At 52.8% G+C, this 13,518-nt stretch overlaps 1 protein-coding gene across 1 annotated transcript; it reads right to left on the reverse strand.

Moving 5' to 3' along the window:
- Positions 1 to 7,191: 7,191 nt before the first annotated feature.
- Positions 7,192 to 7,565, reverse strand: TP53AIP1 (tumor protein p53 regulated apoptosis inducing protein 1). The gene is given in 2 exon segments (XM_032165910.1): positions 7,192 to 7,331; positions 7,334 to 7,565. Coding segments are annotated over 2 exon segments (372 nt in total).
- Between the last annotated feature and the right edge of the window lie 5,953 nt (positions 7,566 to 13,518).

Genomic DNA, 13,518 nt, shown 5'->3' on the forward strand with positions numbered 1-13,518 from the left:
AGATTTGGGGATACATGTGCAGGTTTGTTACTTGGGTATATTGCCTGATGCTGAGGTTTGGTATACGAGTGATCTTCTCACCCAAGCAGGGAGCATAGTACGCAACAGAGAGTGTTTCAATCCTCACCTTCCCCCTTCCCTCCCCCTCTAGTGTCCCCGGGGTCTATCGTTGCCATCTGCGTGTCCACATGTACCCAACGTTTAGTTCCCACTCATAACTGAGAACATCCAGTATTTGTTTTTCTTGTTGTTCTTGTCTAAGATGGAGCCTCGCTCTGTCGGCCAGGCTGGAGTGCAGTGACGTAATCTCCACTCTCTGCAACCTCAGCCTCCTGGGTTCAAGGGATTCTCATGTCTCAGCCTCCCTAGTAGCTGGGATTACAGGCGCCCGCCACTACACCCGGCTAATTTTTTGTATTTTTAGTGGAAACGGGGTCTCACCATGTTGGCCACGCTGGTCTTGAACTCCTGACCTCAAGTGATCCACCTGCCTTGGCCTACCACAGTGCTGGGATTACAGGTGTGAGCCACCACGCCCGGCCCCAGTATTTTGGTTTTCTGTCTCTGCATTAATTGTTAATTTGCCTAGAAGTTAACCTCCAGCTGCATTCGCCTGGCTGCAGAAGACATGATTTCATTCTTTTTTATAACTCTGTAGTATTCCATGGTATATATTTACTGCATTTTCTTTATCCAATCCACTGTCGATAGGCATCTGGGCTGATTCCATGTCTTCACTATTGTAAACAGTGCTGTAGTGAACATGTGAGTGCAGGTGTGTTATTTTTTGGGGGGTAGTTACCCAGTAATAGGATTGCTGGGTGGAATGGTAGTTCTGTTTTTAGTTATTTAAGAAATCTCCAAAATGCTTTCCACAGTGGCGGAACGCATTTAGATTCCCACCAACAGTGTGTAAGTGTGCCCTTCTCCCTGTAGCCTTGCCAGCATCTATGATTTTTTTTAAAACTTTTTAATAATAGCCACTCTGACTGGTGACTTCACAGGACTTTAAAAATGAAATGTGAAACTTCAGAAAAACCTCATGTTTGACACTGGCTGCTTTGCCTGCCCTCCTAGCCCCTCTTCATTCCAGTGGAAGAGATTGACGAGAGGAGCCATGGATCATTTGAAGCCACCCAAGATATTCAAGCAAGAAAGAGCAACAACCAGATTTGCAGTGTAGGGGAGAGGCTGGCAGCAGAGAGAGGTCGGGGCCTTCAGCAGACTCACTGGGGACCCAGAGTGTGCAACACATACTCTAGGGCACAGAAGTGACAGCAGGCAAACTGAAGGCCTCATTCTGGGGACCAGGGAAGGCATGCAAAAAGCCATCCTGCAATTAGTGTTGCATTCACACTTTGAGATCTGCTCTGAGCAGAGTGTCATGAAGGAATATGTAGCAGGAGAGTGAGAACTAGCACAGGACCTAGCAGGTGCTAACCAATTCCTCCAGGAAGTGACACTGGATTTGAGCTCCGAAGGGTGAGCGGAAATGACTTAGGTAAAGATAAGGAAGAAAGGCCGACTAGACATAGGGAACAGCATATGCAAAAGCCAGGAAGACAGAAGGAGCCTGGGATGTTGGAGGAAGAGACAGGCAAGGGCCCGAGTACAAGGAGTGGAGCTGGTCTGCAGCTAAGAGAGGCCACTGGCAGGTTGTAAGTGGGGGCAGTATGTAATGAGACCTGCAATTTTGAAAAGATCAGTTTGGCTGTGGCGTGGAGAGTGACACGAGGAAGGTAGGAGCAGCAGTGGGGAAGTGGGTTAGGGACCGAATGTGTTAGACCAGGCAGGAGAGGCTCACAGCTCAGACCACGGGAGCAGAAGTAAATCAGTAGATACAAAAGGAAGTGGGCAGCTGCTGGCCATGTTTAAGAGTAGAACTGACAGATACTGACTGGAGCAGCCAAATATCTAGGCAGATAGGGGCAGGTCCCTGGTGAAACCCCACATCCAAGCCGAAGACAGTCCTGAGTAAAACCTCAGACCAGAGTGAGAACTTCTGTTCCTGTTTGCCCACCCTTCCCCTATTCTGAGCCCATAAAAACTCTGGACTCAGACACACAGGGACTTCCCCCACCTCCCCCACCTCCCCGGCATCCCCTCTCCGCCAAAAGCCATTTCTTCACTCAGTAAAACTCCCTGCCTTGCTTAGTCTTTGATTGGCTCATTCTTCTTGGATGCTGGACAAGATCTTGGGAACTAGTGCACAAGCCAAACTCTGCCCAGGCAGGCTGAGTGGGTGGGCTGTCTCCTGTAGCAAGCAGGTAGCGCGGTTGAGTGAGGCCCAGGTGGGGTGTCACTGGCTGGAGGTCCCCAGCTTGCAAAGTGAGGGATGGGAGAAGGGGACTGAGTAGGGTGAGGGATGTCAAGATTGGCATTCTCATTTGGGGCCTGAACAAAGGATAAATGATGATCACATTTGCTAAGAAAATACTGGAGAAAGATCGTGCTTGAAAAAAAGTTGAGTTCCATTTTTTCTGTGTTGAATGTTATCTTAGTCCATTTTCTGCTGCTTATAACAGAGTACCTGAAACTAGGTAATTTAGAAAGAAAAGGAATTTATTTTTATGAAGGGCTGAGGAGTCCAAGGTTGAGGGGCTGCACCTGGCGAGGGTCTTCTTGCTGGCAGGGAGTCTGCAGAGTCCTGAGGCAGCACAAGCCATCCCACGAGAACCTATTCATCCACCAACTCATTGATCTATGAATACATTAATCCACAAATGGATTAATCCATTCATGAAGGTAGGACCCTCATGACCCAATCACCTCTTAAAGGCCTTATCTCTCAGTTCTGCCATGTTGGGGATTATGGCTCAGCATGAGTTTGGAGGGGTACAAACATCCAAAGCACAGTGGATGTGAACCCTCTGTGATGCATCCAAGGAAGCTACTGGCCTGGGACAGAAGCCCAAGGAGGAGGAGGAGAGCACAAGGGCAGGAGAAAAACCAATGGAACCAGGTGTCCAGGCTATCAAAGACCAAGGGAGGAGCACTTCCAGGATGTCAGGAGGAGTGTCGTACGCTGCCAAGAGGAGGAGTGCAAGGCGGACAGTGCCCCTTAGCAAGAGCTGTTGTCAGGGTGTGGGCACAGAGGCCAGTGTAGAGGAGTTGAGGGTGCACGAGACAAGAGGATTGAGAGGAGGTGCATATGATTCGATTCCTGGAACATTGGCCGTGACATGGAGGTGAGAACCAGGGCAGCAGGTGTCTGCAGGGAAAGGGGGTAGGCGGAAGTGATTCTGGAGTTTCAGGTTGTGAGCTGATGTTTTAAGATGCAAGACACTGAAGAATGTCTAAGTGTGGATGGGAAATGTCTGCTGGAGAAGAGGAAGCAGAAGATGCCAATGGAAAAGAGATTACCTGGGGCATGAGGCCAGGGTAGGTGGGAGTGGGGACGCAGAGCCCGAGGCAGGATGAGGTGAACCCCTCTCCATGGGGTGCTCCACTCTTCCCTGCTTTCCCGCTACCTGTTCTGCCCCTTCTCTCTGCGTTTTGGAAAATCCTCTTTGTCTTCCACTCCCCAGATGAAGTCACAGCCCCTTCGTTCTTCATACCCAACCCACACTGCTCCCTCTTCCCACTGAATGCCCGTGGTCTCCCTCAGTGGACTCACTGTTCATGCCAGGTAATCACTGGTATCTTCTGAAAGTGCCGAAGGCCTCATCCACCTGGTGGTCCAGCAGTCCAGCTGGCGCTTCCTCCTTCTGTGGCATCCTCAGCACCTGGCTCTGTCCTGACGGAGAGATCTACACGGGACGTGGTGACAGAGGAGACTCCGTGGCTTCCCTGTGTCATTGGGACTTCAGCCTTGAATGAACGCTCAGAGAGTGACAGATGTCCCGCTGCCAAGATCCATGTTTCTCATGAGGACGAGGGCAGAAGGACTGAGCCTCAGCCACTGGCCACTAAGGAAAGCACAAGTGCAGGGTGGTGGGCCCAGGAGCAGAGTGGGCGTGGACCGCACCCCACTCCTGTCCTATGTATGGCCTCTCATCAAATGTGTCAGACTGAGAAACGCCGGCACCAATCTCAGAAGACATTAGGAGGTGCTAAGAGCAGATGGGGTGCGAACACCACAGGGCACTCATGCCCACCCTCAGCAGGCATTCATCAGCTGCTCAGTAAAAAAAAAACAAAAAAAAAAATTGCAGGGAAGAGAATTGGCAGGTGGGAGAGAAATAACCAGCCCAGGGCAGCTCAGAAGCATCCTGGGGGTCAGTGCCCAGGCAATGTGGACTGCAGGTGGTTCCCACCTTCAGATGGCTTGTGAATCACACCTGCCTCTGGAATTCTTGGGGAGAGTTAGCATAGTTAGAACAGTGTCTGAAATAGAGCAAACATAAGTGTTAAATATAGTAATAAAACAATAGCAACAGTAGCTATTATTATCCTTCCAAAGCAAGAGTTGCAGACAGATAAACCTGGGTTTGACCAGCTTATTGGCTTCCCAGAGTTATCTTTGAATAAGTCATTTCAACTCTGATTGTTTTAATCTGAAAAATGAAGACACTCTTACTTTAGGGCAGAGTTGTTGGGGAGAGAACAGAAGATACTAAGGTAGAGTTGACAGAGCCCCTAGGACAGCAAGGGGGAGTGGGAGCAGCCTCTCCCACGGATGAAGGGTCTTCAGCAAACACACACCTTCGCTCCAGGAATCCTCCCATAGACACGGTGACAGCTGATTTTATGTTGACTTGCCTTGAAAACGGTGTCCAGATATTCAGTCTAACATTGTACTGGATGTTTCTGTGATTGTGTTTTTTGGATGAGATAAACATTAGATCAGCAGTTTCAGTGAAGTAGGTTGGTCTCTGTAATGCAGGGAGGCCTCATCCAAGCAGCTGAAGACAACGAAGGCCTGAAGAGAATGAAAGACTCAGCTCCCCCAGCAGGAAGAAAGTTCCCAACAGATGGCCTCAGAGCGAAGAGCAGCGCTGGCTTCCTCCTGGGTCTGTGGCCTCCCAGCCTGCCCTGCAGACTTTGGATTAGCCAGCCTCCACAATTCCTTAGGCTCAATCTCTCTCTATACGCACACCGTATTGGTTCTGTTTCTCTGGAGGGCCTTGACTGCTATGGATATACAGCTCCCTCTGTCAGAAGGATGCAAAATGAGGCAGCCTAGCCACCCAACTGGCCCAGTGGTCAAGGGGGGAAATGAAGTGGCTGCTAGTCAGCGCCGGAGCCATTTCTCGACGGTGCTTTTTGTTTTTGTGTTTGTTTTAGTTTTGAGATGGAGTCTCTCTCTGTCGCCCAGGCTGGAGTGCAGTGGCGTGATCTCAGCTCACTGCAACCTCAACGGTGCTTTTTTCTGATCATAGCTGAGCTCACATGCTGACCCCAGTGGCCTGTCTCTAAGCACTGTGGCTCCAAGAAGGAAAGGCCTGGAGAGACCTAGACCAAGGCCTCAGTGGGGAGGGAGAGAATTTACTCTTTGCAAAATGTATGGAGTCCTTGTTATTTACCAAATATCATGTTAGAGACCAGGGATAAAAACAACAATAATGAATTTCAGTGAATCTAAAACACAGTCCATCGTAAGGCACACCATTATTGTATCTCCCAAGACATGGAAAAAAATCTTTAGATTTTATAGATATCAAATGGGCAAAAAAAAAATATATATCTTGGAATAAACAAAATATGCTAATGGTAACAGTAAGCTATCTAGGACATACTATGTACAGGTGTTGTTCTTAGCATTTCACATATCATTTTACCCACACAGTGAATCTGTGAGATGGAATCTATTATCGTTCTATTTTATAGACAGGTACACTGAGACTCAGGCAGGCCGGTTGTCCTGCCCATGAACACACAGCTCCTAAGTGGTAGAGTCAGGATTCGAACCCAGACCCCGCAGCCTGGCCCCATGCTCTCAACAGCTTTGCAGAAACTAAAGTTGGAATGGAAGCCTGCTCCTTCCAAATCTGTCCCATTGTCCAGCATCCTATGGCCCATTCCAGAAAGTTCAGTGGGTGTCAATCAGCTTGGCTGTAGTGACCACTCTTAAGTGTACCAGTACCTTTTATTTTAATTCGAGAAATAAAATACATCCACAGCAGTTTACCACTCTGTCATGATGTCATTTTGTCAGATGGCAAATTTCGGGAGAGGCTCAAACTCAAAAAACCCTGTGTCGTTTTTTTTGGGATAAATCCAAAAAAACCTGGATTTATCGAGAGGACATCAAATCACTTAATTCTATCACAGCCCACACCCATGAATTCACTAAGTAATTATCACACACCTGTCAGGCACCAGACAGCTGCTGAGGACCAAGACCCAGACGAGACTGACGGAGCTTCTATTCCCCTCCACCCTCCGTGAACTTGGGGACCCAAAACTAAGAGACCCGAAACTTGAGAGGAAATGGAAGCAGGCGGTGAGGCCCTGCAGGGCCATCTCTTGGATGGTTTATTCTCCTCTGGCAGGTTTTCCCCTAGGTATTCATGGCATCCGGGGGCATTTCACCTCAGCAAAGTGATGACGCTGCCACTCAGGTTCCCATGGAAACCAAACTGGGACAGGAGGAACAAAAGGCTCCTCAAGGTCAGTGGTGCAAAGGACATTAGAGACAAAGACAAAGACAGCAAATCAGCCCAAAGAACAGACATAAACCGGCGCTTCCTCCCTCCCATCACCACAGCTCGGGGCTTTGTCACTCCAGCACACCTGGGCCCTGCACCTCAGACGCTGTGCGTGAGCTTCTGGGGAGAGAAGCGTGGGCCTCCAGGGAGGTGCAGGCGCTCCCGGCTCCTGGCAGACTCCTGGCCCAGTCTGCTTCCGGAGCCATGCGCTGCCTGTGCTGGGATGAATGCATGGCCCCTGCATCCTTCCCCCCTCCTCAGAGCCCACAAGCTTCCGAGTGCGTCATCTTCATTATCGGCCACGGGAAATGACTTCTTAGAGTAAGTGACTGCTGCTCCGAGGCCCATCTGGACAAAAGCAGGATCCGGGGTGGATGCAGAACAGACCCGGAGCCCTGCGCCCCAGCCTCCTCTCCCCATGCGTTCCACCTGGGTCCTCTGTTCAGCCTCTCCATTTAGCTCTCCCTTTCTGAACGCCCAGCCAGGCACCGCCTTCCTTCCAAAAGCCTTGTGTCTCAGAAAACCTTTCAACCTTCTAGAAACCCAGGACTCCGGGGAGGAGGAGGGCTGGCCTTTCTCTTGGGACTATTGATCAGGGCTGTCAGTTCCCAGCTCTGTCCAATGCCCTGAACTGGGGACAGTCCCCATGCAGCTCCGAGGACCCAGATGCTGTCACTGAGTCCTGGTGGGTCTGAAAACTTGGAATGTGGGCACCACGGTGAGAGCAGAGTCTGCCGGGGCCGTGGCAGGCAAAAGACCATCTCGGTTTTCACTGCAGGGACTTACCCAGCCCGGTGTGTGTGTCTGAGCCCTGCCATTCGGAGGCATCACCAAGAGGCTCTGGTCTCCCCTGCCCAGGCCCTGCCTCCTGGCCCCACGGCAGGAAGCTTGAGCAGATCTGAAGCTCGCCTTAGAGGAAGACCCCTCCAGGGGAGACCCTGTCTGCAGAAAGCAGAGAACTTGGCTTCTCTTCATTTGTTGTTAGGTCCAGTGCCTAAGGGACTAAAAACAAACAAAACAGGCTATAAACAGAAGCAGTGGTGGCAGCGCTGGGCCAGCATAGGATTTCTATTGTTAGGGTTTCGGCTGTACTTGGATCTGGGAGGGGGAGACTGATGCACCCAGAGACCCTAGGGCTGGGCTGTAACCACACACCTTAGGAGACGCTTTGGGAAACTCAAACTGAAGCCATTTGTGCTGAATTTAGGGAAAGGGGGTGGGATGATGGAGTTAGGAGCACTGTCGTTAACTGGTCATTAATTAGATATTAACTAGCCATTAACTAGTCATTAACTAGACTTTCAGGAAAGCAGCAATGCCTCTGTGTCCACAGTTGTAAGGTGTGGGCTACCCTGATTAGGGGTGCTCCAGCTGTATTCATGATTCACATTCATTCATTACATGCCTGATCTCTATCTCAGGGGCCTGGCCTCCTGTTAGGAAGCTCTCAGATTCAGGAAAAGGAGTCTCAGAGAACTCCATATCTGTGTGGAGTTAGATGGATCACAGCAGAACACAGAGCTGCCTTCTCTGTCCCGCTCTCTCTCCCACTCACCTGCTCAGAGGTTGCCAGCCGGCTCCCTGTCTCCCTCTCTGCCCTCCTGGGTATCATGGTCCCTCAACCCAGGGAAGCTGGTGCCTTCACTTCTCTCCCATAGTCCTCTGTCATCTGGGCTCCTGTGGCCCCTCTCAGCTTTCAGGACTGCCCAGTCTTCTCCATCCCTGTTCTTTCTCCCACAAGTCCCGGGTGGCCCAGGCTCTGGGGAGGAGCTGCATTCTGAGCTACTGCCCACATTGCTTCCCCAGGGCGGCGGGAGCTCTGGTACGGCAGGCCCCGTCCTTGACAGCCTGAGGCTCAGTGTCCATGACCTCCAGGGGCAGCCCACAGCAACACCACCTGCGTCACCCACTGAATGGAGGGAGACAGCAGCTCTCCACACAAAGGCACTGAGAAAAAAGAACGCCCCGAAAGCCACCCAGGTCTCAGGGCAGCAGGGATGGGAGCGCTCATCACAGGCCAGCAGCACGGCAAGTAGCATCAGACACCTCAGGTTAAAAAGAACGTAGAGACTGTCGCTTCCCACCCTCCCCATTCTAGTCAATTCGGACCAGTTTGGTACATGCTGGCCATGTGCGGTGACCACGCTAAGTACTGTGCGTGTACCCTTTCTCGGAATGCTTCCTGCAACCTTATGAAGTTCTCGCCCAATTTAACAAGCAGTAACCAAACTTAGAAGGCATTTACCCAATGCTGCGTGTCAGGAAACTGTAAAAGAACGAACAGGGTTTCAATACCAGGATTGAGCCCAAAGGTCACGTTCTTTCCCCGCGGCTCCCTTTCCCATCTGGTTCTGGGGAAGACACTCTGCACGCAGCCCCCAGGAGAACACAGGCCCTGGACTCCCAAAACTCAGCGGCAATGCAAAGCCACCCCCAGAGGAGCAGCCCAGGACAAGTGCTCCTGTGGCCCATTGCTCACTCCCCACAGAGGCAGGGGCAGCTGCGTGCTGCCCCAGATGGACATAGAAGGTCACCACGTGGCCCGCCAGGGTCTGCAGGATAGAAGGCGGGAGGTGAAGAGTTTGAGCTGGTGCCTCCATCTCCCTCTTCCAGCCACTGAAAACAGGATTCTCCAGGGTTCACACCTATGCGTCTGGTTCAATGCTGGCATTTTGTCGGGCAACAAGCCAGCAGCCGTGCAGCGGATGCACCTGTAGATGATGCACTGCCTTAGTATCCAGACAGAACAAAAGGGATCCCCTTTCCAGCGCGAAACTGTCGGATTCTCTAAGAGGTCCGTGACAACCCATCTTAATGCAAGAGGGACTGTGGCTCTTCTGGAAACACGATGCCTCGGTGCCATGAAATGACAGCTGCTTCTTTTGAAGAACTGGGCTGTTCCCATGTAAAGTTGGCTGCAATGGGTGATGTTTCTGACTCATACTCTGGCTTTAAAATCAAAGTTTTTGTTAGAAAGCAGCTTTGTTTTCCTTCTATTTCCTGTTTCAAAAGTGAAGCATTAACACGGAGGGTCCCAGCCGAGTTCAAGCCGGGACTCAGGCTGCACATGGCCACTGGTCCCGGGATATCCAGGGAGCCATTCAGAGGGGACACTTCCAGCTGCCATGCAAATTCATCATGCACCCATCCCCCCCTTGCTCCAGCCCTGACCATAGTACCCTCAACACAGGGCCCTGAGCAGCTGCCCCCAAACACCTGGATGCCAAGCATGAGAGGGAACCAACTTGCCCTCCTTGGTCTATTAGCACAACGAACCTTGGAGCCTCTGCACAGGAACCCACTCTTTAGAGGGCACAAGGGGCTAAGTTTTGTTTGAAACAATGAGCTGGCATTGGAAGGGAGAGATGACAGCTATCCTCTGTCCTGCTTCCAGGGCAGGGCAGAGCAAGCTGCTTTTGGCCCCGTCTCTGAGGCAGACATTAGCACACTTGTCTCAGGCAGAAGCAGCCTTAGATGGTGCTATGGTTTGAATGTGTCCCCAGCAAAATCCAGGTGTTGCCAATGTGATAGCATTAAGAGGCGGGGCCTTTAAGAGGGGATTAGGCCATGAATGGAATCAGGGGTCCTAATGTAGGGGCTGTGTGGAGGGAGTACATTCACTTGTTGCCCTTCCACCTTCAGCCATGTGAGGACCCAGCCTTTGTTGCTTCTGGAGGACGCAGCAGCGAGGCACCATCTGAAAGCAGAGACTGGAGGCGTCACCAGGCACGGAACCTGCTGGCACCTGGCTGCAGAGCTGTGGGAAGATACATTTCTGTCCTTTATGAATTGTCCAGTCTCCGGGGTTGTGTGGGAGCAGCACAAAATGGACTGGGACAGCTGGAACGTCAGTTTGCATCAGTCCCCACCCACGCACTCAGGGCATGCCATGGCGGCCACATTGGGTGCCTTTCCGCATGTGCCCAGGCATCAGGAGCACTGGCCCAGTCTCGAGGGGCATTCATGTCAGGGAGATGCCCCGGCTAGTGTCAGCTTCAGCGCCGCCAGCCTCAGGAAGTTCATCTCAACCAGCCCAGGCAAGAGAGGAGGCGGTGAGATCACCTCCTACCCATCCAGAGACCCCCAGACTTTGGAGTAGTCTGAAGGACTTGAGACTCCTGAAGTGAGAGGGGACAGAGCTAGAAGGGAGGGCAGCCAGGGGGGCAGGGGCGCAGGGGGCGGGATGAGGAGATCCAGGCTGGCATTAGCAAGAGCTTCTTCATCTCCTTTTGGCCCAAGGGGGCCGTGTTCTCTGAGGAAATGGGACTTGCTCCAGGGAAGAGGAATTGCTCAGCAGTCACCGTTCTCTCTCCCGAACAGCTCCTGGGGAAAGCCCACCACTGCCTTCTCGCCCCACTCTGCGCCTTCACACAAGCGATTCTCTCCACCTGCGATGCGTTTCCTCTCCCTCCCCGGCCAGTGTCCATGCGTTGTCTGAGACGGAACAGGAAGTATTTTAAGGAAGACCTCCCTAACCTCCTCCCTCTGGGCGGATCCCTCTCTCTGGGCCCCCACGCATCTCAATTTCAAAAGCCCATTCACAGTGTAGTCTAAGTTAGTGGATCCCTGGCGTGTGGTGTGTGCAGTTATAATGGGTTGCCTCAGCCCCCAATGCACCTTTCATTGCCTTCCTCTGTGATAATGCCCCTGGGCCCTGTACCCATTTCTCCCCTGCCAGCTGGCATGACGTTTAGCCCTGTACAGAGAGGCAGGGGCCTCTCCCCGGTTCTGACATTTCTCTCTCTGCTTGCCCCCGGCTGCTGGGGGGACACAAGGGACACTCAGCCCTGTTCTCTCTTCAACAAATGTAGTTGCCAGTCCCAGCCCGGGGTTCCTGGCCTGCTGCTCCCTGAGGAGGGCTTGCCAGTGCCAGCCCGTGCTTCCCAGTACCCGGCCTTGGTCTGCTGGGACCCAGTGGAAAGCCCACGGCTGCCACTCCCACCCACCTTCCCCAGCTTGCCAGCCACAGTCACCAGCTGTAGACTTGTGTGGCTGTGCTGCAGAAGCAGAGCTAGGTGGAGGAGGGCCCCACACACAGACGTGAATATGAAGGGACCCTCTAGAGGTGGTGGCGGCAAACACAGGTGCCCCACCCCATGCCCTGTCTGCAGTCACAGCCCTTCCCACATAGAGGGTGCTATCATCAACCCCGTCTGGGGGGCTGTGGACACTCTGCATCCCCATACCTGTGGCAGTCCTGGCGCACGGTAAGCTCTCAGTAAGTGTGGTGAGTCACTGCTGAAGGAACTAACAAATAAACCTCCCACCACCAACCACTGGTAGCTGGGGCAGAACCAGGGAACTGCTACAAGGAGGCTGGTGAACCCTGCCATGACACGCCTGCTGTGCCAGGACCCAGGCTCCCATAACTCACGTCCTTCCTCTATCCCAGATCCAGTCAAAGTGAAGTGGCTTCCATACAGGCTTCCCTAGGGGCCCTGGTCAGTGTCCATGAGGCCACCATGCCGCCGTTCACCAGGGGATGTGAGAAAGGGGCTGGCCTGTGGACCAGGGCTGACCTAGGTCTGAGCCCCAGCTCAGCGGTCGGCTAGCTATGTGAGCTTGCGCAGCAGCTCCCCAAGTGTGGCTCTGGATGCGCAGCATCGGCGTCAGCATCACCCAGGAACCTGTTAGAGATACACATTTTTGGCCCCAACCTGCATCGACCAAGTCAGAAATTCTGCAGTCTGTGTTTTCGTAAGTCCTCCAGGTGACTCTGATGTACTGTCAGGGTTGAGAACCATTGAGAGAGAGCAGTTTAGCTGAACTCCTCCAGGCCTCACCTGCGCATGGGCACGACTGTACCTTCCGCACACAGTCGCTGAGATGCGTGTGAAACACCAGGCACAAAGCAGAGTGAATCGCAGTGGCCGGAGCATACTTAAAGCACCAGGGCTCGCCCCCTCCCTCCCCCTCTCCTCACCTGCCTCCTAGGAGTCGGAGGGCCCGTGGAAATGGTCCCCTCCTGCACATCTGTGCTGCTCTGACGGGGTGCAGGTCTGAGCGGAGGCTTTCCGAGTGAGCTGAGCAGGTGAGCCCGAGCACGGCCTCTCAGGAAGCCAGCCCATAGGCTGGGGAGCCGTCCCTGGAGACGCCCCTGGGCTCCTTGTGGGGCGTGGCTGAGTCCCTGCCTGTCCTTGGCAGGCCCGCAGTGGTGGGGTGGCTCCAGCAGGTCCCCTTGTCACAACCAGTGCTGCTGGGGGTGAAGGCAACGGGTGGGTGAGCACGGACAGTGTGAGCCACGTGGCCGGGAGCTGGGCCAGCTCGCTCTATGTGCACGTCGTTTCCATGTGTGCAGCAGAAATTGGCGTCTCCGCACAAAGCTGATTTTAGTCTTTCTCACCTTTTCTTGCTCAGCTTAAGATGGACCTCTCTTCAGGGACAAGGTGGCAATATACCAAGCCAAAGTGCTGAAGGCGCAGGGAGACCCGCGAGGCAGGGACCCCTGAAGTCCTGGCGGTTTCTAGCCAGCCTCTCGCAATTGACTTGAAGGTGTTTACCTTGCAGATTGTTTTTTCCAACTTTCCACACTCTGCTTCCCACACTGGGTCCTTCCTCAAGGCTGGCACGCTCATCAGTTGACTTCATCTCTCCCTAATGGCAAGGCCTGTCCCAGAAATGCAACTCAGATCCCAGCTCAAATGAGGCTGGGAAAGATGATGCCTGTAAGACCGACAAAGACGGTGCAAGGTGAGGTGAACGTCGCTGTGTCTGGGTGCAGGGCTCCCTTGTCGAGTTGACCCTAAGTCTGCATCAGCTCAAACACAGTTCCCGGTTCCCCAGTGAGATTCCCACTCCCGCCTGGAGGGGAGACGTGCCTGCCTTTTGAATGAAGCGCTGCAAACTAGACATAGTATCACAGGCAGAATTGTCATTTTTAGCCTTTTTACATGTTGCCAACTTTCAGACATACTATTCCTTTTTATCC

Source organism: Hylobates moloch, unplaced genomic scaffold (assembly GCF_009828535.3).
Source record: "Hylobates moloch isolate HMO894 unplaced genomic scaffold, HMol_V3 SCAFFOLD_11, whole genome shotgun sequence".
NCBI lineage: Eukaryota > Metazoa > Chordata > Mammalia > Primates > Hylobatidae > Hylobates > Hylobates moloch.